General features: G+C 37.0%; 1 protein-coding gene across 21 annotated transcripts in view; it reads right to left on the bottom strand.

Annotated features, from left to right (window-relative positions):
* NRCAM (neuronal cell adhesion molecule) overlaps positions 1-26575 on the bottom strand; it is a 259076-nt gene that overhangs the window by 24940 nt on the left and 207561 nt on the right. For all 21 annotated transcript variants that reach the window (XM_025041894.1, XM_025041901.1, XM_025041903.1 and 18 more), the window contains 13 exons: positions 26092-26203; positions 23243-23427; positions 21686-21817; positions 14247-14390; positions 12934-13045; positions 11405-11571; positions 11172-11319; positions 9521-9645; positions 7208-7309; positions 2851-3048; positions 2683-2753; positions 1478-1703; positions 982-1097 (listed from right to left, as the gene is read on the bottom strand). In XM_025041894.1, the coding sequence (XP_024897662.1) occupies positions 982-1097; positions 1478-1703; positions 2683-2753; positions 2851-3048; positions 7208-7309; positions 9521-9645; positions 11172-11319; positions 11405-11571; positions 12934-13045; positions 14247-14390; positions 21686-21817; positions 23243-23427; positions 26092-26203 (1838 nt within the window). The remainder of the gene's footprint in view (positions 1-981; positions 1098-1477; positions 1704-2682; positions 2754-2850; positions 3049-7207; positions 7310-9520; positions 9646-11171; positions 11320-11404; positions 11572-12933; positions 13046-14246; positions 14391-21685; positions 21818-23242; positions 23428-26091; positions 26204-26575) is intronic.

Here is a 26575-nt window from a genome sequence, read left to right as displayed (position 1 = left end):
CTGGCCAAATTTACATGTTTTTCCAGAGTTAATATAACTTCATGTATAATATATCATTTAGTTTCATTCTAAAAACCATGGTGAAGCTTTTATTATTATTATTCCTATAGTACACATGAGCCTCTGGGTTACCAAGTGACTTGCCCAAAGCCACAGGGCAACAAGAGTCACAGTGGGCTCTCTACTCTAAGTCTAGGGCTTTCTCACTAAGCCAAACTTCATCACCTAGTTAAAAGTACTTATTTTTATGTATTAAATTGTAGTTAATTAACTAATAGAGTGTTGATTAACTCTGGTTAAAAATATGTAATTATTTTATAAGTCCTCTTAAATTCTTCTTAGGAGTTTAAGGCATTTCAAGAGAAGTCAGCATATATACAGAATCTGGCAATGATAGAGAAAAAAATAAAACTGATCATGATGCAGTGTAAAAGCTCTAGGGGTCAAGGTTCACAAACCAAAGTAGTGACTTTCTTTGTGGGTGTAAAAACAGTTCTTTGACTGCCTAGCAATCTAAAATCTCTATAAACCAGTCTTTCTGTGCTTCCCAAGAACAAAGATAATTGATATTCATAATGACCCAGATGGGACTATACGATCTTAAAGTACAACCTGAAATATTAAAAAAAAAAATCTACATTATTTGTGTGTTCAATACATGTGGTCAGTACTGCTTTAAAGTTTGGTGCATTTTGTTATAATCTAGCTTTTTAAACATTAGTTTTCCCCAATTTGTGCATATGTTGTTTAGTTGGAAATGTTATATTATCTGTGGATAATATGGAGAAAACATGTTTATTTTCTCACTATTGATACAGTGAGATTTAGATTCAGCTCTAGCTGGGGTTATTTAGATGTGGCCTGCTGGAGGCAACAAACCAGATGAACTCTCAAGGCCTCTTCCAACCAAGAGAAATGCATCTGGCATTCACTGATGGCCTGATCCTAAGGAAAGAACAAGAAAGGTCTCCCTTCACTTGCCCGATAGCCTTGCAGGTGTCCTCGGATACTTTTCAGTGGTACCGGGTCCCAGCGCACCTCGGCTAAGGTACTGTTCACCACATTCACATGCACATTCCCAGGAGCCACCATTGGGACTAGAGAAAGAAGGAAATGGGGGGTGTGGGGCGGTTGAAGTATCAATGTTATTTTGAATTTCATGCAAAAAATGTCACTAATAATTTTGGCTTCATTTGAAGCATGCTTCAGCCCTATTCTATGAATTTTCAAGTATTAAGAGTAGATTTTTGATTTGTTCATTTGACTTTGTAAGAATAACATACTTTTTTTTTTTAAAGTAATAACTTTTAACATTCTGAACCTATTTTCTACATAGCAGGCTGTTTAAATTCAGAAATGTTGAACAAAATACTTGCTGCCTCTCTTCCTCCCAATCTACACACCTCTGGAAATAGACTTGGCTTATAAGCCTGTTTTGCTGGGAAAAAGTAAAAACGAAATAGCATCAGCCACTTACGGTCTTCTCCAGAATGTCCCATGACGACAGGTGGCTCTGGAGCAAACCCCACGTCATTCAGGGCTTGGACTTTGATCAGATATGGTACAAAGGTTGGCGTGCCCGAGACAATATATTTGGATACATTTGCCACAACCACAGACGTCCATTCATCATCACCATCTTTCTGGCGCCAGCTTACTTTGTATTGAAGGCCTGGCCCGTTAGATTCAAAACCATTCAAGGGCTGCAAGAGAAGCCAAATAATCAGAGCTTATAAAACAGATTGACTGAACAACCTTTTATTGGAACAGCAAAACTGACTCCCAGACTTAAAGAAAGAGAGCACTGAAACACCAAAATATGGCCCTTTTATCTTTTTTCTCATTTTTGATGAGATTCAAAGCTTATTTGGGGTAAACATTTCAAAGCTTGTTAATTTCTATAGTGAAGGAGTAAATACCACATATGCCTCTCAAACTTTGGTTCCACAGTCAAGGGTGGGTGACTTAAAACATTCAGTTATATAGGTTCCTTTATAAAGTCCTGTTTGTGTGACAGTATATCACTGTCTATTTTACTTGGAGACTAAAACTTGTGAACTGCTTTTTTATTAAAAAAAAAAAAAGAGGTTGGCTTGCACTCTACCCTGTTTCTACATGTATGTATGTATATAAGTAGGTACGAATGTGTATGAATATAAGTGTGCATGAATAGCTCTATCTAAAATAAATTTTAAAATTACACAGGTAAATATATGTTAATTTTCCAAGTTCAGGAAATACAGATCAGCCAAAAAGAAAAGCAAAGAAGTTGACTACTGGGAATAACTTGATACATGTCTTCTAAATGGTTCTCTATAATGATGATACTACTAGCTAGCATTCACTGAGCACACATATGTGCTAGGCACCTTCTAGGCCTTATGTATATATTAACTCCTTTAATTTTATGACGTTGTTTCTCTTGTTATTCCTATCATACAAACACATAGCGGAGATGTTAAACAACTGGCTTAAAGTCACGCAGTTGGTAAATGGCAAAGCTGGGATTTGCACTCATTCATTTTGGCTCCAAGGATCAAGCTTTTAACTACTACACAACACTATCCTTTAAATAAAGCAATATCGCATATATTTTTTTCCAAAATGGGTAAAATGGGAAACAAGTTTTTTTTTCAGTCTAAAATATGCTGAGGACAGTTAAAGTCTTCATACACAGCTCACCTTCCATGTAATCACCAAATTATCAGGCTCTGATCCTAGTCCTTCCACAGTTGTGGGATTTTTATCTGGTTCTAGAAGTTAAACAGCCACATGCATGTAAGCTTTAGTATTTTCCAAACAGTGGAAAACTTTTCTATTTTATTTCATATCTTAAAAGTCCTGCTTTACCTGCAGCTTTAGTCAGATACTGTTCAGATACCTCGCTGGGTAAGCTCCTCCCAAGGCTGTTCTCTGCCATCACTCGGAAGGAGTAGTTCACATAAGGTGAGAGCTTCAGCTGGGCTGTGGTCTGTGTCCCAGGAACTTCAGTTTGGTGGTGCCACAGCCCTGCCTCATGCATTGCATCTTCATATTCAATGATGAATTCTGGACACAACACACACACACACACACACACACACACACACACACACACACACAATAAACACAAGACAGTGAATTCAGTCATGCAAGGGTAGGGTGCTAGGATAACTAATAAGGCAATCTAACAGGAATAGTCAAACAGGAATTATTTCACTTTCAAGAAATATTCCATTAGAGTATTTTGATTTCAGAGTTCTATCATCATCTTTAATACTTAAGCATACCCAATAATTTCTCTAGCATGTTGAGTTTAGTTACTTAAAGCTATTTAGAAGAGATCCACGTACCCCTAGAAAAGTTTAAATATATGAAAAGATCAATTTTTTCATAACAAGTTAAATTAAATACAGTTAAATACAATTTTCCACTAAATAGACTGGCAACAATCAAAAGCTGAACATACTTTGTTGACTATGACATAAGGAAACAAGCATTCTCATTCTTTGTGGGAAGTGTAAATTGGTACAACTTTTATAGAGGACAATTTAGAATATCTAACAATATTTAACTCAGATACCCTTTGATTGAGAAATTGTACTTCTAGTAATTTATTTTGAACAAATGTACTCATGCCTATGCTCAAAAACACAGGGAAAAAATCCACATTGTAGCATTGTTCGCAGTTGAAACAACCTAATTGCAAACATCCTAAATGTTCATCAACAGGACAATGATTTAAAAATTATGGTACATCCATATAATGGCATACTCTGCTGTTGGAAAAAATGAATTGGGTTACTCCACATGCACTGAAATGGAACGATTTCTAAAACATATCATTAAGTCAAACTAAGTAAAGTATAGAACAGTGTGTGCTTGATACTACACTTGTGCAAAAATTAAAAAGGTTTATTATGACATATACAGATATGTATACACTTGAATGTACTTTATTATCTCTCGGAGGATATACACAGTACCACTGGTGTTACCAGAGGAACTAGGAATCAGGAGTGGTAGGAAGACTCACTTCTCAGTGCATAATCTCTTGCATTTACTAAAATTTTGTGGTATGTACATGTCTTATCCTTCTAAACAATAGGTGTTTAGATATTCATTAATTGCCTACTATGTGCCATGTACCATAATATGAGTTATTGATATGAACATGAACTAGAAACATGTGTTGCAGTGCCCTGAAGCTAAGTACTTAGTGTTCTCCTTCAATCTACATTAATTTGCAAGTGATCTGCAGACTCAAAAACTGATGACTTTCACATTTATATCTGCAGCCCCTGCCTTTCCTCTGAACCGCAGACTCGGATAGTTAATTGCCTACTCAACAACTCAACCTGCTTATGTATTACAGCATCTCAAATTAAATAAGAACAAGACTAATCCCCATCTTCCTCCCCAACTTCATAGTGACAACTCAGGTCCTTCTTAGCTCCTCTCCTTTCAAACTCTCAATAGTCCTGTTGGCTCTCCTTTTAAAATATATGCAAGGTGACCATTTCTCGGCACCTCCATCCCGCTTGGCCTATTCCAAGCCACCATAATCTTTGGCCTGAATTATTGCATAACCTCCTTACTCACAAATTTCCAAACTTTCTCAGTTCATGGTATACTTACTGTCTCAGTAATTTTTTTCATGGCTCCCTTAGGGCAAAAGAAATATCTAATATTTCCATGTAAATAGGTCCATATGACTTAATAGTTATGTCTTAACAACTTAAAACCTATTGGACACTGCGTAACTTCTGAAACCTTGTAAACAGATTAGATACCATCTTCCTCATTTCCTGTTCTACAATGATTTTCATGTGGTCCTTGTTTTTTTATCATAACAAAGGCTTTGCAGAGATGAGGCATCATTACAATGTGATGCATCAATATCATGTTGAAACTGTAAGCTGCCTTAAACTAATATTTCATGTGATGCTGGAGAGTTATCACTCTACTTTTTAAATATCAAAATTTACAAATCAAAAACTTAAAATATCCTGAAGCACCCAGGTGAGTTTGCTGAGGTTCTACAGGGTACTTCAATGCAGTTTGAGAATTAAGGGATGATTTTCAATAGAACAGCTAGAGTGATCCACAAATCACTCTTCCACTTAAATCCCTCCAATGACCTGCAAGTTCACACTTTACCCCCACCCACCAACTCTTTACCTCTTTGACGTTTTCTCTTACTTCACTTTCTCTTATCCATTTCACTCCAGCTACACTGGTCTCCCAGCAGACATGCCTCCTGTTTTAGGTCCTTTGCTCTTTTTCCTGCTCTGCAAGGAAAGTTCTTCCCCCAGAAATCGCACAGTGTGTTCACTTCCTCCTTTCTCACGTCTTTACTGACATACTCAAATGTTACCTTCTTAATGTGGCCTTTCCTGACTACCCTATTCATAACTATACCCCCGAACCCTATATTCCTAAACCTCCTTCTTATGCTTTGTTTTTTTTTTGCATGTTCTAAATATATGCACCATATACAGATGCACATATACAACATACACACATACAACCATGTGTATAGATATATATGTGCTTGAGTTCTCTAAGAAGCAGATGCGAAGACAGAATTAAAAGTGCAAGAGACTATTTTGGGGAAATGCCTGTAGAAGATAAAAGGGAGAGAAAGCAGGAGTAGGCAGGGAAGATTTTCAGACCATGATACAGATCTGACATCTGTGAATGGAAGGATGTGTAGGAAAAGCCTCACACTGCAGTACAAATAGTCTCAGACAGGTCAATGAGGAGCCCTAGAGTAAAGTTCTGCATTAGATGTGGCTGAGCTCTAGGTCCCTCGCTGTGCTCAGTCACTAGAATAGCTCAGGAAGAGATGGGCCTCACGTGAACACTACAGCAGATCCTTAGGGAAGGTGCAGCAGATGGAGCCTGCTATTAATACTCTTTGCAGCATGTTCTCTCTTGAAGGGAGCTCTAAGTAGTGCGTGCGTGCGTGCGTGTGTGTGTGTGTGTGTGTGTGTGTGTGTATGTGTGCCCATGTACATATATAGAAATATATAAAGACATTGTTCACAATAACATAATATATATTATTAATTTTATCTTATTTGTGTCCTCGACTAAAATATAAACTCCATACGGGCAGAGATTTTTGATTGTTTTGTTTTAGAACAATGCCTAGTACATAATAGACTCTCAATACATATCTGTTGAATGGAGTGAATAAATGAACGAGTAGGAATGCCTTGATATCTAATAGTATAATTTTAACACAGATGAAAAAAGTCTCCAAGCATCCTAACCAGCTAAGTCTGGCTAATGTGTTAACTGGAAGACTCAGCATGAATGAATGAGTGTTCTGATCATGGACACTGAACAATACTCAATTGAGAAAGGAACACTGCTAAATTATACAAACCAGAGAGGAGGGTTCCATTTAATTTCATTAGAAATATTCTGCTTTCCCAGCAGGTGTAATAAGTCAATACACACATTTCAGAATAATCTTAGGTAGTCATGAGAAAAGAATTTAGTCTTTCTGCAGTATACACCTGAAGGTAATAATATATTATAGGCTCGTGTTGCTTGAGTCTACTCTCTTAAGTATCTTTCTGATTTTAAAACTTCTAAGCTTATCTACAACCTAATTTTAGTAAGCAATTCCAGTGTCCTTTTGGCATGGTCCCACATCTGATTTTATTCCCTAGGCTTATGTCATCAAGGTGAAGAATTGATATTTGTTGGATGGGCCACGACTTTGTAGCAAAGGCTAATTGGAAGAAGGAGACTTGGGACTGGAAGTTAACAGACATGATGTCAACACCCAGTTCTGTTACCAATTGTGAATTTGAAAAATCATTTTACGCCCCGAGTCTCAATTCCCTAACAGACTGGACATCACTGCACCTGGTCCTCCTGTCCTTTTCTCCCATGTTAATGGGCAAAATGAATCTTACAATTTATTTTCCTACGATGCTAGAAATTCAAGGTGATTCTTATGGATCTTAAACACAAAATGAAAGTGTATTTGCTTAATTAACATATTCAGCAATTAATTAGCATCACATAGCAGAAACTATAACCAGGAATAACTCTAGCTCTGAAGAAAAGAGAGCCATAAATAAATGTTTTCCATAAGTAATGATGCAGAGAATGCCAGTAAATATCTCTGTAAGGAATTTCTATTGCATATGATAAAATATTTCAAATGGTCATTAAGTTTATCAGTGATAAAGCAAATGACACCACATACTTGTAATAGGGCTATTGTTATCATCGCCTGGTGTCCATGACAGCTGAACACTTTTGTCGAGTTGATCTGTCAATTCTAAATCAAAGGGAGGATTTGGGACATCTGTAGACCAAACAGACACATCATAATTAACCATCCATCCTTATGAGGTTCTCCTTTACTTGTGACACTACTCACAGAGGTCATATGTTAAAGACATAGCACATATATTAAAGACATAGCACACTCAATAAGCATGCAACTGAAATGAAATGGAAACCACTGAGGTTGCTGGGAACACACGAACACACCCAAGACAACCCATCAATGAGTTCTGCTTGCTTTTTTTTCAAATGAAACTAAATCATTTCCAACAAAAACTAGTGAAGTGGGTATGGATGGTTCACCAGCATGCTCAGTATATGTCTTCTCATAAACATGAATGAGCACAGACAAAAAAAATAATATCAAAGCTTAATTTCTAATAAATGAGAAACAGAATAGTAAATGCCGAAAAACAAATACAGGCAAATACATATATTGTTTAAAGAAGACTCAAATGCTCTTTCTAAAACATGCTAACTTATGGACTTAGGGGTTCCTGAAGAATATTAATATTTTTAAGGGAATTCTAAAATTGATGCTATATAGGTAGCATCAATTTTACTGAGGCGGCCCTCAGTAAGCATACCTTATGCAGATGCTCAGTGTAGTAGTCAGTTAGGCACATGAGGAGGTGTGCTTACTCTCAGAGGACACCAAGGTACAGTCATGTTTTGAGATAAAGGTGTCCCAGAAGCACATCTGCCTCTTCTAATGGTGCTTCTGAGATCCAGAGAGTTAATGTTCCTCTATGGGCTTTTTCCTGACCTTGCTCATGGGGGTAACTGTGGTTCTTGGAAGATCAGAGGCCATATAAAAATATAGATACTTCTTTCCTATCAGTAAAGAAGCAATAAATGTCTATATAGGACAGGGATTCCATAGTATAATTAAAGATACTATGTAAAATCCAGCTGAATTTATGCCACGAAATTAATTTATATATTTATATGCTTAATAAAGATGAGAGTTCTTTAATAAAAAAATTTTTGGAAATAATTTCTGACTTATTTTCCAGACTCAGAAAATCACACAAATTGAAAGTGCCCTCTTTTTGTTTTTTCTTTAGTGATTTATCTTTTGTTAACATACAGTGAGTTGGTTTTCTCTGATACAAAGGTTGAATGTTGTTCTAAACATCCGCTGCTTTCCAATGTAAATTTCTTGAAACTGGAATCCCAAAACAACATTTATTTTTCCAAAATAACTCTTAATATACTGAAATAAAAATCTAATTGTGTAATATTTGAAATAACTTTTACATTCTGTAAAATGTGGATGATAGCTTTTGAAAAAACGCTATCCTACTTTACAAGGAAATTATATCAAAGAGGGACTCTTATCAAATGAAATGACTTTATAATAACGCATGAAATATTTAGAAAAGAGTGACAATATATTCAGTGAGAAGTTCCAGAGTTATAATGAAGAAATGATTTATAGCAGTAAGGGAGCAACACAACAGAACATTTGACAGAGCCCCTTTCCTTAAAGAAACATGATGATGTGATAGAGAAAAGAAAGTAATTCTGCAAATGTGAAATTGTTTGACAGAAAATAGAGAAAGAAGTCTCATTAGTTTACCGTAAATGGGAGCTGGAGTTGGAGTGGGAGCTAGAAAGGACATTAATATAAAGGATTTTAATCACAATTAGTAATGGAAAGATATAAGATAGCACAGAAGACAAAGACTGAACATGATTAAGGTTATAAACTAAGCCTCATGCTTAGCTGTGAGACAAGGCATTGATAAACAGGCGGTAACAGGTTAGGGCAGGGGTCCCCAACTCCTGGGCCATAGACCGGCCTGTTTGAAACCAGGTCGCATAGCAAGAGGTGAGCAGCCTCTCCCCAGCGCTAGCTTCACCGCCTCAGCTCCATCTCAAATTACCAGGCATTAGATTCTCATAGGAGCACAAGTCCTTGGTGCCAAAAGGGTTGGGGACCACTGAGGGGGAAAGCCTTCAAATTTAAATAAAAGCAGATTATTTTCCCAAATTTTCTTATAAAATATCACTAATATGCATAACCAATATTTTATTCCAGTGCTGCTACAGAGTATATTTATATTGAAATTATACCTCACAGGCATCTTTCAAAGAAGAAAAATGTAGGTACTTAACTCATCTATAAAACTGTAAAACTATAACAAGCAAACAATTACTATCGACAATTTTTCCTTTCAACCTAAAACAGGGCAGCCAGTTACTCTGTGTGTGTTCTAGTTCTTACCAACAACACTAAGCACGGCACTGGCAGAAACGTTGTCCAGAGTTGTATTAGCCACACATGTGTAGGTCCCACCGTCATCATCACTTACATCGGCTATCACCAAATGGTCCTTGTCAACAGTGAACCTGTGAATAAAACACATTCAGAGCACATTCAAATTGAAATGGACATCCAATTACATCTGATGTTTGCTTTACTGGCATGAAAGAAACTGTGAATTTGATAAAAGAGAAAGATGATGAAGATTTGTAGCACATTAGATCTTTGATAAAAGAGAAAGATGATGACTTGCAGCGCACATTACATAAGATTTAATAATTTGAAAATGAATTAGAACCTTGAATTAGAAGGGCTGTCAAGTCATCTGGTCCAGTGGCAATGAACCACGCCTCTGGAGTTTTTGGAGCTTCTTTAGAGACCCAGAAGCATCCAGAGGTGAGGTGGGGCAGCTCTGGTTACCTTACTAGAGGGCTTACCTACTGCTTCTGCTGCTAAGAAACACCTGAACATTACTTATCCAGCTCAATGTCTAACAAAAGTGTATATTTTAAAATAATTTACTATTTACTGCAGAAATTTTGTGTCATTTTTGCCACATGCATAAATGCTCTTGGAGAAAGTAAATGCAAAGAATGGTAATCAGCTTTATCACTAGAAACAGGAAGATTTAGATTAGCAATCACAACAAAAAGTTTTCTAGAGGTTACTTGTGGGCATGAAACATCACTTAGTAGGTCAAATCCATGTAAACAGGATTCATGCAAGGTTTTAACAAGGCTGCATAAGTCATTTACTGTCTTCTCAGGGAATTTCCAAGTTAAAGTGTTAACCAACTTAACCCAAAGATCATTTCCTCATATTTCCTTCTCATCTTTATCAACTCAGATTCCACAAATAAAACTGAACAGTTGAAGCATAGACTAGATGGACACTCTGGGCATAAAGAGAAGGGTATGTAGTTCTCTTGGGGGCTATTAACAAGGAACAGGGCACCATTTAGGTATGGTGCAAGCAAACCACAGAAATCGCCAGTGCACAGTATTCCTTCCAAGAGGGGGTGATGCTTGAAACTGCCCGAAGCTAAAGTTCATATCTTCAACCCTATGTACTTTGTTAAATTGAGGGCCACACGTAGAAAATAGATACTATCTTTCTTCCATTCTAAGCTGCAGGACTGCAACATGCTCAGACTCTTTTAAATGCTTTTTAAAATTCTTTCTTCTCTTTTTACTGGCTTTAAGTAAAATCAAAAGAAAACTCCCTATCCAAATAAAAACCAGTGTCCTTTAAAATAGTGACAAGGATTCAGATGCACTCTGGTGATTAAAGAGATCATATTTCTGCTTATTTGTAGAATGGTAATGAAAATATCAGCTGAGTTCTCACTGTACAAGGCAGAAAAACAATGGATGTTGTCCAAGGCCTGAAAGGAGACCAACACACAATGATAGACAAACATTCTCAGGGTCTTATTTCAATAACTTGATACCATTTTAGGTACGAACATGTTACAGCAGGGAGAAAATGCATATCTATTTTGGAGACTTTAGAAACTTTAAAAACACCACAGTCAGTCACTCTACAATAGACCTTTATTTCAATAGCAGCTTAAAGAAAGAAAGAAGAGAGGAAAGGAATCGTCTTCAAATACCTTCCATCATTGGGCAGCTCACCGTTGTCCTTCAGCCATGTGACAGTGGGGATTAAGGTGTGATCGTGTTTTACTCTGCATTCAAAGGACACTGTGCTGCCTCTTTGCACAATTGCATATTCAGGCTGTTTAATGATCCTAGTTGGATCTGGAATTTAAAGTAATTGTTATCCATTGTCAAAGCTGGAGAATTTGCTCAAAGTTACATAATTCTTGAAAATATTTTGCCCTACCTTTGATTTCTAAGCGAACTTCATTCTTTGCCATTCCTAACTTATTCCTTGCAACACATGTATAACTTCCTGTACTGTCCTTTTGGGCCACAGGAATTTCCAAAGTTCCATTTTCGTGTAAAACATAAATATCTTCACGAAGAGCACTACCTTTAGCTCCTTTAAACCTTCATTATGGAAATAATCATAATGAGAAATAAAACACATCATAATTTGAAGTCAGACATAAATTATCACGTTCAAGGTCAACACACCATGATCTGCATTGTAGTATCCAGTTCAGAGATGAGAATCTGCACAAGCATATTGCATGCTTATAAGTCACAGGAGTAAACATAAAGACAGGATGTAAAACTGGTGAATACAATGATAAATGACACTTGAAGAATTAGGATGACAATACAAAATATTTATATTGTAATTTTCATTATAAGAGATTCATAATTTAAGAAACACATTATTATGTATTCTATCTCTAAAGAAGTGATAAAATAGGCAAAATGAAGACTGCCCTTTTGACATTTCCTTCCCTACTGTGATGTATTTGTAATTCCATCTGCAGGCTACAATTCTAGAGATTTTGATTTATAGGTTACAAGGATTGTACTTTTGAAAGTATGAATAGGAAAATATTCAGTGGAGAAAAAAATAAAGCATGTATATAAATCATATGTACCTTCAGCTTCTTGGTGTCAGAGAGGAAAAGTGTGGATGGATGAAAAGAGGTGAAGGTAAGTCAAGCTGGACTAAATGTTAACCTGCCATCTTCACTAGGAAATCATCTGCACAAGCATCCATACTTCTCTTCTCTTGGTTGAACTGGTGACCTGGGGAGATTATCCTTTAATCCTATACCCATCTTTAATCTCACATCAGTAGGTAGAGCCCTGCACAGTGTCTGGAACCTAACAGATGATCAACAAATGAATGTTCTAATTTTCTTTCACTCATTCTTTCTGAGCTGTTGCCTATGCTAGCCTTGTTTCTTTCAGCTCTTGCTAAAGTAAGCAAGCTAGGAGGATGAATAGAACTTATACCAGGAGTGTCATATGAAAGAGGATGGTCTAAAGTTGAGAATAAAAGGGCACAAGAGAGTTTGATGGATCCAAGTCAGAAAGTTCAGGTGGAAAGGTACTACATAAAGGTAAAGACTAGTCATAACATTTTCTGGTTTTGAGCTTACAGAACCTCTCTTCTACCCCAAATGATATTTTATTATCAAGGAATGCCCCCCACCCAATCCTTTCAGCCACCATTCATGAAGTCCATGGCACTGTAAAATACAGCAATCTTAAATATTTTCAAAAACACTTACATACATTTCTGTGGTAGACGAAGTGTGCTGCTAAATAGATTATTCATGTTAAAGTAGCTAATAAATATTTGTGAAAAATTTAATAATTAATATGTGATAGATTCTGCACTGCCTTTCCCCTATCTGTTCCCTGACTAAAACCCAACATATTGAGCAATTTGAAGGCTTTAGCAATTGTAAATATTAAAAAAAAAAAAAAAGAGTGAATACTTACCACTCAATGGTAGGCAGAGGAGACCCAAAGAAGGCACAGTCTAGTAAAGCAGGCCTGTTTGCAATGACCTGATAGAGTGTGTTTGCAGATGTAAGGATTCGTGGTGGCTCAGCTAAAAACATTTTTAAAAGTCAAAGTAAATATTAAAATAAACATTTAGGTATTTTATTGCATTTTGTTTCAAGGCCATTAGAGTTTATGGTAAAGCACAACCAATATGTCTCTGCCCTTATGTTCTCTAAAGGTAGAAAAATACAATTTTTCTCCCTCTGCCTCATGCTCCACATCTTATTCGGGCATAATATTTTAGTAATTGATTTATTATACTGTGAGTCTCTGTAGGGCAGGGAATGGGACTCTTATTGTTTCCCAGAAAGTAGCACAGTACCTGGCACAAAAATCATGGCTAAGTATATTTTTGTTGAGTGACTGGCCCGTCATAACCCTAGGGTTATGATGGGGATGGGTAGGTAGGAGTGGTGAAAAACACACAAGCAGAAAAAAGCAGAGAGCTGATGACTAAAAAACAGAACCAGAAATAAAAACTGCTTCCTAAACATCCACTGATATCTTAACTGCTCAGCTCTTCTTTTGATTTGTTGATCATTTTAAGGATGAAAGAAAAATATCAAGTATTGGTTAGCTTATTGACTTTAATTTTGTTTGCAAGGGAGCCTACTACACTTGAAGAGTTGAAATATAATTCCCTGGTACCATAAAAAATTCTCACATAAAATTTCACCAAATTTGTTATTTTGGTAGTTTTGTTCATAATGAGAAATACAATGTTCACATAAACCAACTGTTTTAGAATATGTTTCAGTATGTCACAGCTTTCTAAACACATTATTATAAATTAATAAATAAATGCATATCTGTGACTTGGATAAAAGCCAAACATTATGATTAGTGATTTATTGTAAAAATATCACAATCATGAGACTGTTACTGAACTTGTCGGTTCCCAAGAATGGAACAGCAGTGCATTCCGTTATTAATGGCAGAACGATGCTATTTTCCTATTCAGGGGTTTGACACTTGGTCTACCCATCTATGAATGGAGCAGACTATTTGATTACTTCTACAATGAAGAATTTCCCATTATAAAAACTGTGTTATGAAAGAACATTAAGAGCAGACTGTAACACTCTTTAGGGCAAGATTTGTATCTTATCCATCTTCTCATATCCCTTAGAACTCCAAGAACTGTGCATTGTACCTAGTAGATCCTCAGTACATTTTTCCTGAATGAATGGAAATTAACAGAAGTCATTATTTTAATTTGCCATGTTTTTAATAAAGAAAGAGCTTACCCAGCACATTTACAAATGCATTTGCCAGTAAATATCCATACTCATTAGAGGCGTTGCACTGATACACCGCACTGGATCTTTCTTGAACATTTGAAAAAATAATTGTATCACCATCTATTTTTCTGCTGGGGTCGTCAGGGGCAACTGTTTGGGTGTAAAAAAAGTATATATGTATTCTTTTTTGCTTAGAAGATGTAAAGCGTGAGGTTTATGTTATAGTAAGCAGAAGAGAAATACAGACTGATCTAGGTATATCCAATAAGTAGGACAAGACCAAGAACCCAGGCAGAAGCCATAATTTTTCTGCCTCAGAATTTAGTTATCACTTTATAACTAAATTATATGCTTGATATTCATTTAGTCTTAAGTGGATTGATTCTGTAAGACTGAATATTATTCTGAGAGATGTAAGAACAGTAAAGCACAAGTTAGGTGAAAATTGCAATATTCAGGAAAACATTGCCTTATTCACATAGAAACCATGATTATTTATGAAGAGAGAAGTTAATTATCAAGATCAGACAGAAAAAGCTAGTCAAAAAATAGCTCATCCAAATTTGTATTTAAGAGTCTCTTATTGAAATTACTAGATAAATAAATAAGTAAACATATATGGGACTATTAATCAAATGTGAATATATTTATATTCCTGCGTTGGAAATTCCTGAGGCTGATATAGAAATAAATTGTGTAAAATTTCTCTTAAAAAATGTTGAGACCAGGATTGATCCTTACTGAAGTGGAATGGAACTGGTTGAGTAATATAATATGAGAATTTAGCCCAAGGCATGCCCAATAATTTGAAGTGCTGTGTGCTACTGAAGATAAATTCCTTTTTCTGAATGCTAATCTTGAAGCTGTGACCTTACATTGCTTTAAAAGTACACTAAAAGGGATAATAGGTATCTGTCTCAGCATGCTGATCAAAATCAAAACTAAATAACAGCAACAGCACCCTTTCTCTTAAACTGCTTTTGGAACTTGAACCACTTAAGTAGACTTTCATTCTAACCACCATTTTTTCTCTTTAATAAGAGGGAAAGTATATGCATCTAAGACATAATTTATAGATTTATTTAGACTGTATTTAGACTCTTTTATCACTTTAAAATCTCAACTATTCAGTTCACCTGTGATTTATTAACTCATTATAATAAAAATAAACCAAACTATAGTTATTCATCCTTGTTTTATTACACATATTCAAAGTATTACACTCCTTCATTCTACATTAGTTTTTTACTGATCCTGTAACAAGTTACTACAAACTTGGTGGCTTATAACCACACAAATTTACTGTCATACAGTTCTGTATATAGTTATTCAACACTCTGATACAACCAATAGCTAATTTATGAAATTATCTTATATATCACAGTTAGTTCAACTAGAGATAAGGGTATGCCAAGATACTTTGAGTTGGCTTCTTAGTTCACATCTGCTGTTTATGACTCTAATATTTCCAAAATTATCTTAGGGAACATGTTCTTCCAACCAGGAGACAAATGTAAGTTCTAATTCCTTTAATTCCTTCTTAGCACTTTTGGATCCGGCACTTGGGCATTCAGTATTGAGACTCCTCAGGGGACTCTCAGTGACCCCTATGTATCTATTCTGACTGTGTCTCTGTGGACATGCAAGGCAGTCGAGGGCTGGGAGCGAGTGATAGGCATTTGCGACAGTGATGAGGCCTGGGGAAAGCTCTGGGCTGGATCTCTCTGGATGGCTAGCAGATTGAGTGAGAAGAGCTCTTCAAATTCCTTTGGTATATTGAGATCTTAAAAGATATACCACCTTGTGTTGTTTAATGAGTATAAAGCTCCAGTTCTGCAATTAAATAGTTCTGGAGATCTCTTTCACAATGTGAATATAGTTAATACTACTTGACTTCACACTTAAAAATGGTTAACATGGTAAACTTTATGTTACGTGTTTTTTAACCACAATAAAAAGAAGTTACACCACTATGAACATGGAAGACCAGCTCAAAGAACAAAGCCATTAGGACAATCTTCCCCCAGTGGAGACTCATTAATCACTACATAAACCATTTAAAAAAGGTTTTATGTAGGCTTCTGGTCAAGATGGAGGAATAGGTAAATGCTGCATTTGCCTCCTTTCATGACCACATTGAAATGACAACTAAACTACAGAACAACCATCATTCAGAAGCACCTCAAGTCTAGCCGAACAGAAGTCCTACAACTAAGAACACACAGAAAAAGCCACCTCGGGACTGGTAGGTGGGGCAAAGACAAGGAATGGGATGGTCCCAAAATCACGTGCGGCGGTTAAAAATCGGGAAGAATATCTCAGCTGTGTAGGTCCCCTCAGAGCAGCAAGGAGTCCTGATCCCACACCGGACTCCCCAGCCGAGGGTTCCAGTGCTGGAGAGAGAAGTCCTCACAATTTCTGACTGTGAAACCCAGCAGAGATTGTGGCTGAGTGAGATGAAGAGCAGCCAGAGTCCCACATGTTCCTCTTAAAGGGCCTGCACAAAGACATACTCGCTGACAGACTTGTTTTGAGCTCAAGAACTACAGCAGCAGCTTGAAAGCCAACAGAGACATACAGGAGGAACTGAATTGTCTGGATTCAGGGTGAGGGATGCAGGGGCAGCTTTCTCCCAGACAAAAGTGCTGGCAGAATCCATTATTTCTTTGTTTAGCTTTTACATTTATAGAGTGCTATCAATTTTTAAAATATTTCTATATCTGTTGCATTATTTTATTTTAAAAATAATTTTGTGAAATAGATTAGATAGTATATCATTTTGGAGATGAGAAACTAGAGACTAGAGCACTTAATGGTTTGTTTAACGTGAAATTAATGCTCAGATTTTCTGAATTAGTCTACTTCATAAATATCTTTGAAATCTAAACATTTGGGCATAATGTAGAACAAATCTCTAGGTGAAGAGATGAATTTTCCTCTTCATCTACTTATTTTCTCGCCTATAAGGGAGTACCAACTGAATCCTTTACTTTTGAGAAAAGGAAGTAGGAAGATGCTTTGGAATGCTGGGAAGATCCTGGTCCGTGCCTCTATTTCTCCTGGCTGCTTATCATGTGATATTGGTTTTCAATCGCTCGCTGTAATGTCAGCAATATATGTAATCATGGCAGGAGGTGATCTTCTGTCTATTCTTATTCCCTTTGTTCCTTTTCCTCCTCATCTCTTGAAGAAAAGAAATCTTTTAACATAATGGTGTGATCTTACAAACACTCCATGGGGAAGGATCTGAGATCTACCACAACTCACAAGGGGAACGTTTAGGCTCTTCTGCTGCCTTCTATGACAGGGATGGGAACCATGGTGTCCATGGTCTTGGCCTTGGATGTTTTCTTTCATGTCCTGGGTTCTACTTCCACACCTTCCCAGACACTGTGATCACACAGTACAATCAAAGTTCTCTTTCGGCACCAGCTCTCTGCAGCTCTGTTTATTTCCTGACTTTTGTAGGTTGTTTAAAAAACATATTAGGTGGTTTTGGGCAAATTCCATATTTAATACAGTCTGTTCTTCGCTTCAAGAAAAGTTTAAAGTAACCTGGCCAGTCTTGGGGGAGACAGAGCTGTGGAAGACATTGATAGAGCCCAGTTTTTGAGTTAATTCTCCTAGTTTTGTAAAACAGTAGGTTCCAGGTCTAAAATGCAAACTCACAAATCAATAACACTGTATTTTGCTAACAAAACCCAAGTCTTATCCCTCTCTCTCCCTGATCTTGCTCCTGTTTTCATAGTATTTATTTGCACTTGGCAGCCAGAGCCTGCAGAGATAGGAAGAGTGTCAATGTCCTTAGGTGACTGCCCACCAGTCAGGTATGGAGAGGCTATGTATCTGGTAGTATGGTCCCCTGATAGTATCTTTGTTGTGTGGCACCTGGTGAAGATTTAAGGCACCTGGTGGGGATGCTACAAAGGGAGAGCTGTTCTCTGCTCTACCCTCAGCAGCTGGTCCACCCAAGGTTTCTGCAGGCTCAGGTGAAATGTGTTGACAGCAAGCCAGCTTGTGCTCCCAGCTAACTTCTGGGGCCCAGTCTAGGTCCCCTTGAAGGTTAGAAATCCTTACCATGCTAATTTTGTGCCACTGTATATTGCAGCAGACTTTGCTCTCTCTTGCCTACCCCTGCCTCTCTGCCATCCTCTCAGCACCCATCATTGCTGGATGCAGCTGTGGGGTGCACAACTCAGCACACTGTGGATGACAAACAATCCCCTCTTTCCAAGATAGTCCCAAACTTTGAAGGCAATTCTGTTTAGGGTCCTCCAAATTCATGGGGCAACTATCAAGCAGGGTAAAAAGGGGAGAGGCACAAGGCTCCTCGAACTTCTACCAATTTTTTGACAGTTTTGTTCCTCATTTACTCCTTATGTGGGATCAGGGGAGGTCAACACAAAATGAAGGAATGTAGGGTTCACTTCGAACTTAGCTGTTTATGACTTAGTGTCTAGTCAAGGAACTATTCAGCAGAAGTTGCAGATGGACCAGCCACTGAGGGCGGGGGCAGGAAACAGCAATGTCCTTGTAGTATCTTTGTGTAGAGAGTTATGATGATTCTTGCCAGGTGCCTAAAGCTTATCACCTTTTAGTTATGAGATTCCAAACAGCAATCCATACACATTTAGCTTGGCCACCAAAGCTGAAGAAAGACACCTTTCAGAGATGCTTTACATGACCTTGGTGTAAACATATAGCACCTGCTCCTGGCACCATGGGGTGGGCAGCTAGCCAGGCCAGGGCCCTTTTCTACCACATGGTGTTTCTTTCCTTGCTTGTCCATCAAAGTGGCAGCTCTGAGGCACACCAGACTTCAAGGGACCCTAGATCTGTAGGCACTGTAGAATTCTGATCCTATCTTTGCTCAGCCTCTTATTTTCCTTCCAGTGGCAACTTAACAAATACTTTTGGGATAGAAGAAATGAACTTTATTTGGAACCTGATTTGAGAGATTTTGTTCTAACTCTTTCTGCTCTGTACCTAATCAAGTGACATGGGGTTATAGTAGAAGGGCCTAACTTGTCTCCTGGGACCACTGTCCTGTGCTGCCTCTCGCCAAAAAAAAAAATCAGGCCTTTTGCAGTTGATCCTCCCCCAAAATATTTCGTTTAATGGAGAGTATCTATGAGTGCATTTTCAAAGATCTTAATATAACTGGAGTTACAAGGTTCCCTGAAAGTCACTGCCAATGCTGGGTTTGGAAGGGCAACAAGCCAAGCAAATCAGGAGGAAAGATCAGCTTCATTATTTAGTATCCTCTTGTTCTTATGTCACTGACCCACCTCCATCTCAATTTTCTCTGCTTATGATTGCGTTTTGGCTGCCAGCTTGAGGATTTATCTTTTCAACATTCCCTGCATCCCTGGTTTTCTCACTGAGTGGCTAGATGGATGGCCCCTCCCACTTAGTTTCAGTGAAGTCAGATCTCAGGTGCAGTTAACCTTCTATAAATGGGCACAGAACCTCTGAGCTGCAAAATGTGGTGCCAAAGTGCTGAGCACGCTCCACACTTTACTGCCATTCAGTATGCATTCCTAAGAAAATCAGATATCGTACCATAAATTTGTTTGTGTCACACAGTAGTTGTCAGATATAGTTATGTGCCCCATAATGACATTTCAGTTAATGGTGGACCACATACACAGCAGTGGGATACCATATAGCCTAGGTGTGTAGTAGGCTATACCATCTAGGTTTGTGGAGGTGCACTCTATGAGTTCTGGGCTTTCTTCCACTTTTTCTCTCTGCTTTCACTCATATGCCTCTGCGAGTGGGAGTAGCTTCTTCATGCACAACCATAAAGTGCTCTCTGCAGGTCTTCTTGATCTTGATCATTGTTAAAACTGGGAATGGAGATATCCAAACCCCACTTGCTGGCCTGTTTAGAATCTGCTTCCTCCCTGGAGCATATTTCCTTTTTCAGTAAACACAGGCTGTTGGTTTCAGAGTACAGTCATGCAATGCTTAATGACAGAGATATGTTCTGAAAAATGTGTCATTACGTCATTTTGTCATCATGCAAACATCACAGAGTGCACTTCCATAAACACGGATGGTATAGCCTACTACACATCTAGGCTATATGGTATCCCACTGCTGTGTATGTGGTCCGCTATTGACCTAAATGTCATTATAGGGCACATGACTATATCTGACAACTATTGTGTGACACAAACAAACTACTAATAAATATCCACAAAACAGGGTGTTCTTACTCAGTCTAGACACGCGGTTGTACAACCTTGATGGTGAGAAACAAAGACTTGGGCCATTTCAAATTTGCCAACAGTTTTCAGATTCATCTTAAGGTGAAGACATTTCAGGAAAGCCAGTTAGTTTAATGAAACTTTTGGTTATGTAAAAGTAGAACCAATTTTTGATTCTGACTTGGAGGCAATGAGGATCCAAGCTGCTCCACATCATAAACCTGAAGGTTGCCTTTATTGTGAGTAAAGAATATCTTTGCAGATTACTATGTTATTGACTGGGAGGGTGAGCCTGAGGCTGGGTTTTAAACAGAAACTGATTTTCTCTCTCTGTGGGTCTAAGAGAATATTTGAACTCTAAGAAGGAGGAAATGTTCCAAGATTCTCCTGTGCGCAGCAGCTGGTAGTTGCTGGAGTTGGGAAAAAGAGTAGCCACAGGGCTCTCTGTGGATGGCCATGGCTTGGGAATCTGGGGACAGAGAGGTGCAATATCCATATTCAGTTTTTTTTCTTTGTTATAATTCTCTTCTGCCTTTAACTAAGTTTTGTAAAACTAGTCTTTGCTGCGGCCACACTTTGGGCAATAAAATGGCAGTCTGGAGCAGCTGGTTGAGAAAGAAATGGCAGAAATCCAAGGAAGATGGCAGAAGAAGTGACACGCAGCAGCCAGGACTGTGTAAGAATTGCTCCAGGATAATCTTAGCAATACCCTGGGATGGAAACTGGTCAAAGATCAAATTTCCTGCATACGACTGGGGTGGGAGGATGTGTTCTTCTTTGGGCATTAAATAGGACAGTGACCTCTGAAGCCTGGAGAACATGGGAACATCTTAAATTAAGACAGCTATGTTTCTTATTCCTGTCATAGCCACTGGCTCTATTCCTAGCCCCATCTCCTCTGACTTCTATGATGTTTCCACAAACCACTTCACATTTTGAACAAATAATCTGAAATTTTCAGTGATGTTTATTTCTGACCCTGTCATTCTTCCTATGATCCATGTAAAAAAGGAAGAAAATATTCGCAAGTCCCAATCAACACATACCATTATGTTAATAGTACAAAATATTCAGTCATAATAAACTTCTAAAGGTAATAAGATAAAAATCTAAAGGTTATTTGATATCTCTGTTTAATTTATACATGGCTTGCTTCCTTAACTCAAATTATTTTTATCTGTTAAGATGTAGTTATGCTCTGCAAATATACTTGAACCAGACAAGGAAACTTACTTTCTATTGGGACTCCATTCAATAACCAGCTAATTCTGGGTTTGGGGATGCCATTAGCTCTGCAGATTAGTGCCCCATCCTCTCCTGGGGACAGCACAAGATTTTGAGGTGCCATAATCCAGTATGGAGCCGCTTTATTGAGGAAAAGAAAAAAACCAAAAATTTGAATCAAATAAGTATTTTAGCAAACTTAGTATATTAAACTATTTTAATAATAAAAAGGAATATTTTTCAAAACATTTGTTAGTTTAATTTTTCTAGAGTGAATACGTTTATAAGTAATGCTTCAAAGAATATTTCAGATTTTCAAGAGAATGCTTAAAGAAGCTCACTGACATATATGTATTATTTCTAGACCTTTTTGATAGAAATAGCATCATCTTATTTTACATTAAAGTAATCAGACATCAAGAGGTGACCGATTTATCTGAAATTGTAGAGTAATTTATAGGTAGGGCTAAAACACATGAATTCAAATTCTGAGCTCCATAGAATATATGTAATTATAAAATCAGGAGGCAATTTTTAAAACTTTGCATTTTAGAAAAGTTGGAAAGTTAGTATAGAGTGTTCCCATAAGCCCTTCACCCACCTTTCTCTAATGTTAACATCTTACATAACAACGGAACAGTTATTAAAACCAGAAATTAACACTGATAACACCATGAACTAAACTACACACTGTATTAGGACTTCCCAAGTTTTTCCACTAATGTCTTATTTCTGCCCCAGGACCTTGTCCTGAACACCATACTGTGTTTATTTGTCACATCTCCTTACTTAGTTTCCTCTAATCCTACAGCTTCTGGATCTTTATCTTTCATGACCTTGAGACTTTTAAAGGGTACTGATCAGTTATTTTGTAGAACATGTTTTGACTTGGGTTTGTCTGTTTTCTTATGATTAGACTGAGGTTTTGGGTGACGAACCCTTCTGATTACATTGTGTCAGGGAGTGCATGTTATCAACATTACCTACTACTGGTTATGTTAATCTGATCACTTTGCCAGGCTTCTCCACTGTAAAGTTACTATTTTCCTGCTTTCCATACCCCATTAGAAGCAAGTCACTAAGTTCAGTCCACACTCAAGGGTAGAGAAAGTAAGCTCCATCTCCTTAATGGAGGAATAGTAAAGAATGTGTGGACATATGTTGAAACTACCTCAGGAATTAATTTTTTTAGGGGAGGGGAGAACAAATACTTTGAGGCTATGCCAATATCCTGTTTCTTCTTAAGGTTTATCCACTAATTTTAGCATTCATCACTGGCTTTTGCCTGCAGCAGTTAGAACTGAGGGATTCTAATGGTAATTTTCTATTTCCCTCATTCTTTTTACATTTTTTAATTGGAATCTTCTGTAAGGAAGAGTTGAGGGAGTGAATTTTTAAACTGATTTAGATGCACTAGAAACAGCAATGAGAAGAGATTCAAGGTATCATGAACATTGAAATAAATTTACATTTATTATTATTGAAGAATGTAATCAAATGCACGCTAACTGAATGTTTAATGCTTTTCATGAAGGCAAGAGCAATGCATTTTAAACAATGATATACCTTTAACTGTGACAGAAATGGTATGATAGATAGCTCCTAATGCATTTTTTGCTATACATTGGTAATTTCCAGAGTCTGCTTCTGAAACCTGAATGATCTGCAGAGTTTTCTGAAAGTTCCTATAAAATGTCCGGTTGATGGGTAGTGTTCCATCTTCTTTTATCCAGTAAATAATGGGGGTAGGCCTGATAAGATAAATAATGATGTTATAAAAAAAAAGTTCACCCAACTGCTTCTGAGGATAATTTTTTTTTGCACGTTTATAACAAATTCTTTATATAAAGATCACGAGAAATATAGAGATACTTTAACTAGCATCACACTTTTATAAATAACCTTATATTTACGGCTGTAAGCTACCATTTTCACATAATCAGAACTATACCAATTTATGGTACACCATAAACTTTGACTTCAGTGATGCAGTGAGAATGCTTGCATGAGTTCCTTGACTGAAGGGACCTAGTTATTTTCCTCAAAGTTCTGATCAATGAGGCACTTGGAAAATTTTACATAAAGGTACTATGTCAATCAAAAGAAATACCATGAAATTAATGATATTGAGTTATAATTTTTTATCAACTAGAGTTAAAAATGCACAGAGAAAGAGGTGATATACATATTTGTGCTCATGAATTTTTGTACATATTTCCATATCAAATTGAAGAACTTTTCTATTTCATAGCAGGCTATCTAATAATGTAAATGAAGTGATTAGAGAAATAGCACTCTTTTCCTTAATCTCATTATCAGTGGCAAAATACTATGCCAATTGGTAAGAATAGATCGAACTCATGTGTTACTCAAACCATTTCTCACCTGTGTTTCTTACTGAATTATGAAATACAGAGACAGATGAAAAGCCAGAACATAGGCTTATAGTTAAAAGATTTCCTTCAAAGTCCCAGCCCTGTCCCTAAATTGTTCTCTGTACTTGGATCCCTGACCCCTTTGGGCCTCAGTTTCCTTAATTGTCTAAATGGGGATAATAATGCTTAACGTTAGAAGGTTTACATGAGGGTAAAATAAAAACCCATTCAACACAAACACCTACTAAGCACTGAACTATAAACCAAGCACTGCGTTATGTATTGGGAAGAGGTAAAGACACAAAAAGAATGGTCCGGGCTCTCTGAAAGATCACAATATTTGTCATTAGAAATACAAGTGGGTTGTTTTTATAATTGTTTTGGTTTATTTGGTCGAACAAAAAAATTGAACATGTATATTTGATGAAACGGTTTCTAAAATAGACATGTGAATATAAAAAGAGTTAGAAAATATGAAATCATTTTGAAAAGTTGAAGATACTATACAACATGTGGACTCTGATAGCATATTATCATGTTTCCTTATAGTCAGGTTAATTTGCATCTCATATGATCTGGGGGTGAGAGCACAATGGGGATAGGAACATGAGATTATAGTTTAACTAACTCATGAATTGTTCCAAAGGCCTCCTACTCCACTGAGCAGGTGTTAAGAATTAGAAATATTTGATGCTATGAGTCATATGCTTATTGGTATGTAAGTGATAGAGCCTCAATCTTAGTTTTGCAACATTCCAATGTTTTAAAAACTTTTTGGAAGTGCTATGCAATTTCAAATACTGACCATATTTTAGTTTTTATTTTTGTATGATATATCATTTGTGGAAAGGGAAATCACTAAATTATGAGAATGGGTACATTTAATCCCAAAAGGTGGAAAGTTGATAGAATAAACTATTTTATAACATAACGATGATGAAAATTGCAAGTTTTTTTTTTTTTTAAATTCTGGGGGTAAGATGTATACTTAAAATATCTTTAAAGGGGGGTTGTGCTAGTTTTCAGTTGCTTAAGGAGCTAAGTAGTACGTATGGTAACTTCCTGACATAGCCAGCAGAGGCCGCCATGTGTCTCCTGAATTAAAGTTATTCTTGGAGGCTGATTCTAAGAAGGAATATGAGACCTGTGAGACCGCTGAGTTACCAGGTGAAGAATAGCACAGATCACAACATATGATCACAACATGTTTTCAAGATTCTAGTCAATATTTTCAGCAAACGTGCCCATATCAACAGCACTTGCTCTGTGCCAGGCTTAAAGAGGGGACTACGTAGAAGCTTGCTTCTAATGTGTACCTAATGAAACAGTTGTTCTTGTTTCTGAACGAGGACTCCCTGCAACTCCTTACAAGAGCATATGGGTTCTGGGAGTGGCATCGGTTTTGAAGTATGCATAATGAGACATTGCAAAGAAGCTGGGCTTGTGACTGGCCAACAGAAAGTAGTAGAGGGAACAGTGTGCCAGTTCTGAGGCTAGGCCCTAAGAGGCCGTGTGTGTTTCCGTTGTTAGGAGAAAAAGCCAGGACTAGACTGCTAGAGGAGTGTGAGAAACTGAAGGACAAGAGCTTAGCTACCTGCTAACAGCTAGCAGTAGAATTTTGAGCCCATAGCTGAGCCATCTAGTGAACCATCAGCGGGCTCAACCGAAATCAGTCAGATCTGCCCATTATAGCACAACTTCCCTGCAGACCTGTAGACAAATTATCAATAATAAAGAGCTTTTGTTTTTAAGAGGCTAAATTTTGAGGTAGTTTGTTACATGCAGTAGCAAAATAATATACCCTAATTATAATCATAGCTATCACAATAAGGTAATTACTGATACTTATTTCAAGAGGAACACTATTAATGAAATAGTTTAATAATATGAAATTCATATGGCTTATTTTAGAAATAATGATCAGATTCTTCTTGGTGCTTGAGGGAATTAGAATAAGACAATGACTCTTCCTATGATATCAATATCTCTCTACCAATCTACTGTGTTTTTGCAAAAAATGTAAATCAAAACAGAACTCACAGTCCTTCTGCAATGCACTCCAGTGAAAGGACATTTCCTCTTAGTTCTTCTTTGTTACTTGCATTACCTTCTGGAGTTAAAAATGTTGGTGGCCTCTCTCTACTTGATTTAGCTGCAAAAGAGAAAAATCAATATGCATTAAAAGTTATGAATATATATTTCTAGAAATAGTCCTAAAACCCTAATCCCTTTTCAAAACCATTTAACACTGTGAAATTTGTTAAAATACACATGCACACTCTCTGACTTCCAAATAGCTGTCGCTCACTTGGCTAGGAATAGAAATAATTTGGTTGCATAAGCACCAATAGTAAGGACTATTTTACTTTTGTACATTTCCTTAATTTGGGTTAGATTTTTATGAATTTTTTGTGGGTAGGCAAATTTTCAAAATGTAGATATAGAAAGGAAAATTATGTTCTCAAACTACCCATCAGTTAAAATTAGTGCTCAGGTCAAAGTGAAAATTAACTGTCTACCTTCT

The sequence above is a fragment of the Pteropus alecto genome, unplaced genomic scaffold (genome assembly GCF_000325575.1).
Source record: "Pteropus alecto unplaced genomic scaffold, ASM32557v1 scaffold109, whole genome shotgun sequence".
In the NCBI taxonomy this organism is placed as follows: domain Eukaryota; kingdom Metazoa; phylum Chordata; class Mammalia; order Chiroptera; family Pteropodidae; genus Pteropus; species Pteropus alecto.
The sequence above is the reverse complement of the archived record's forward strand: the minus strand, read 5'-3'. Positions and strand labels throughout refer to the sequence as shown.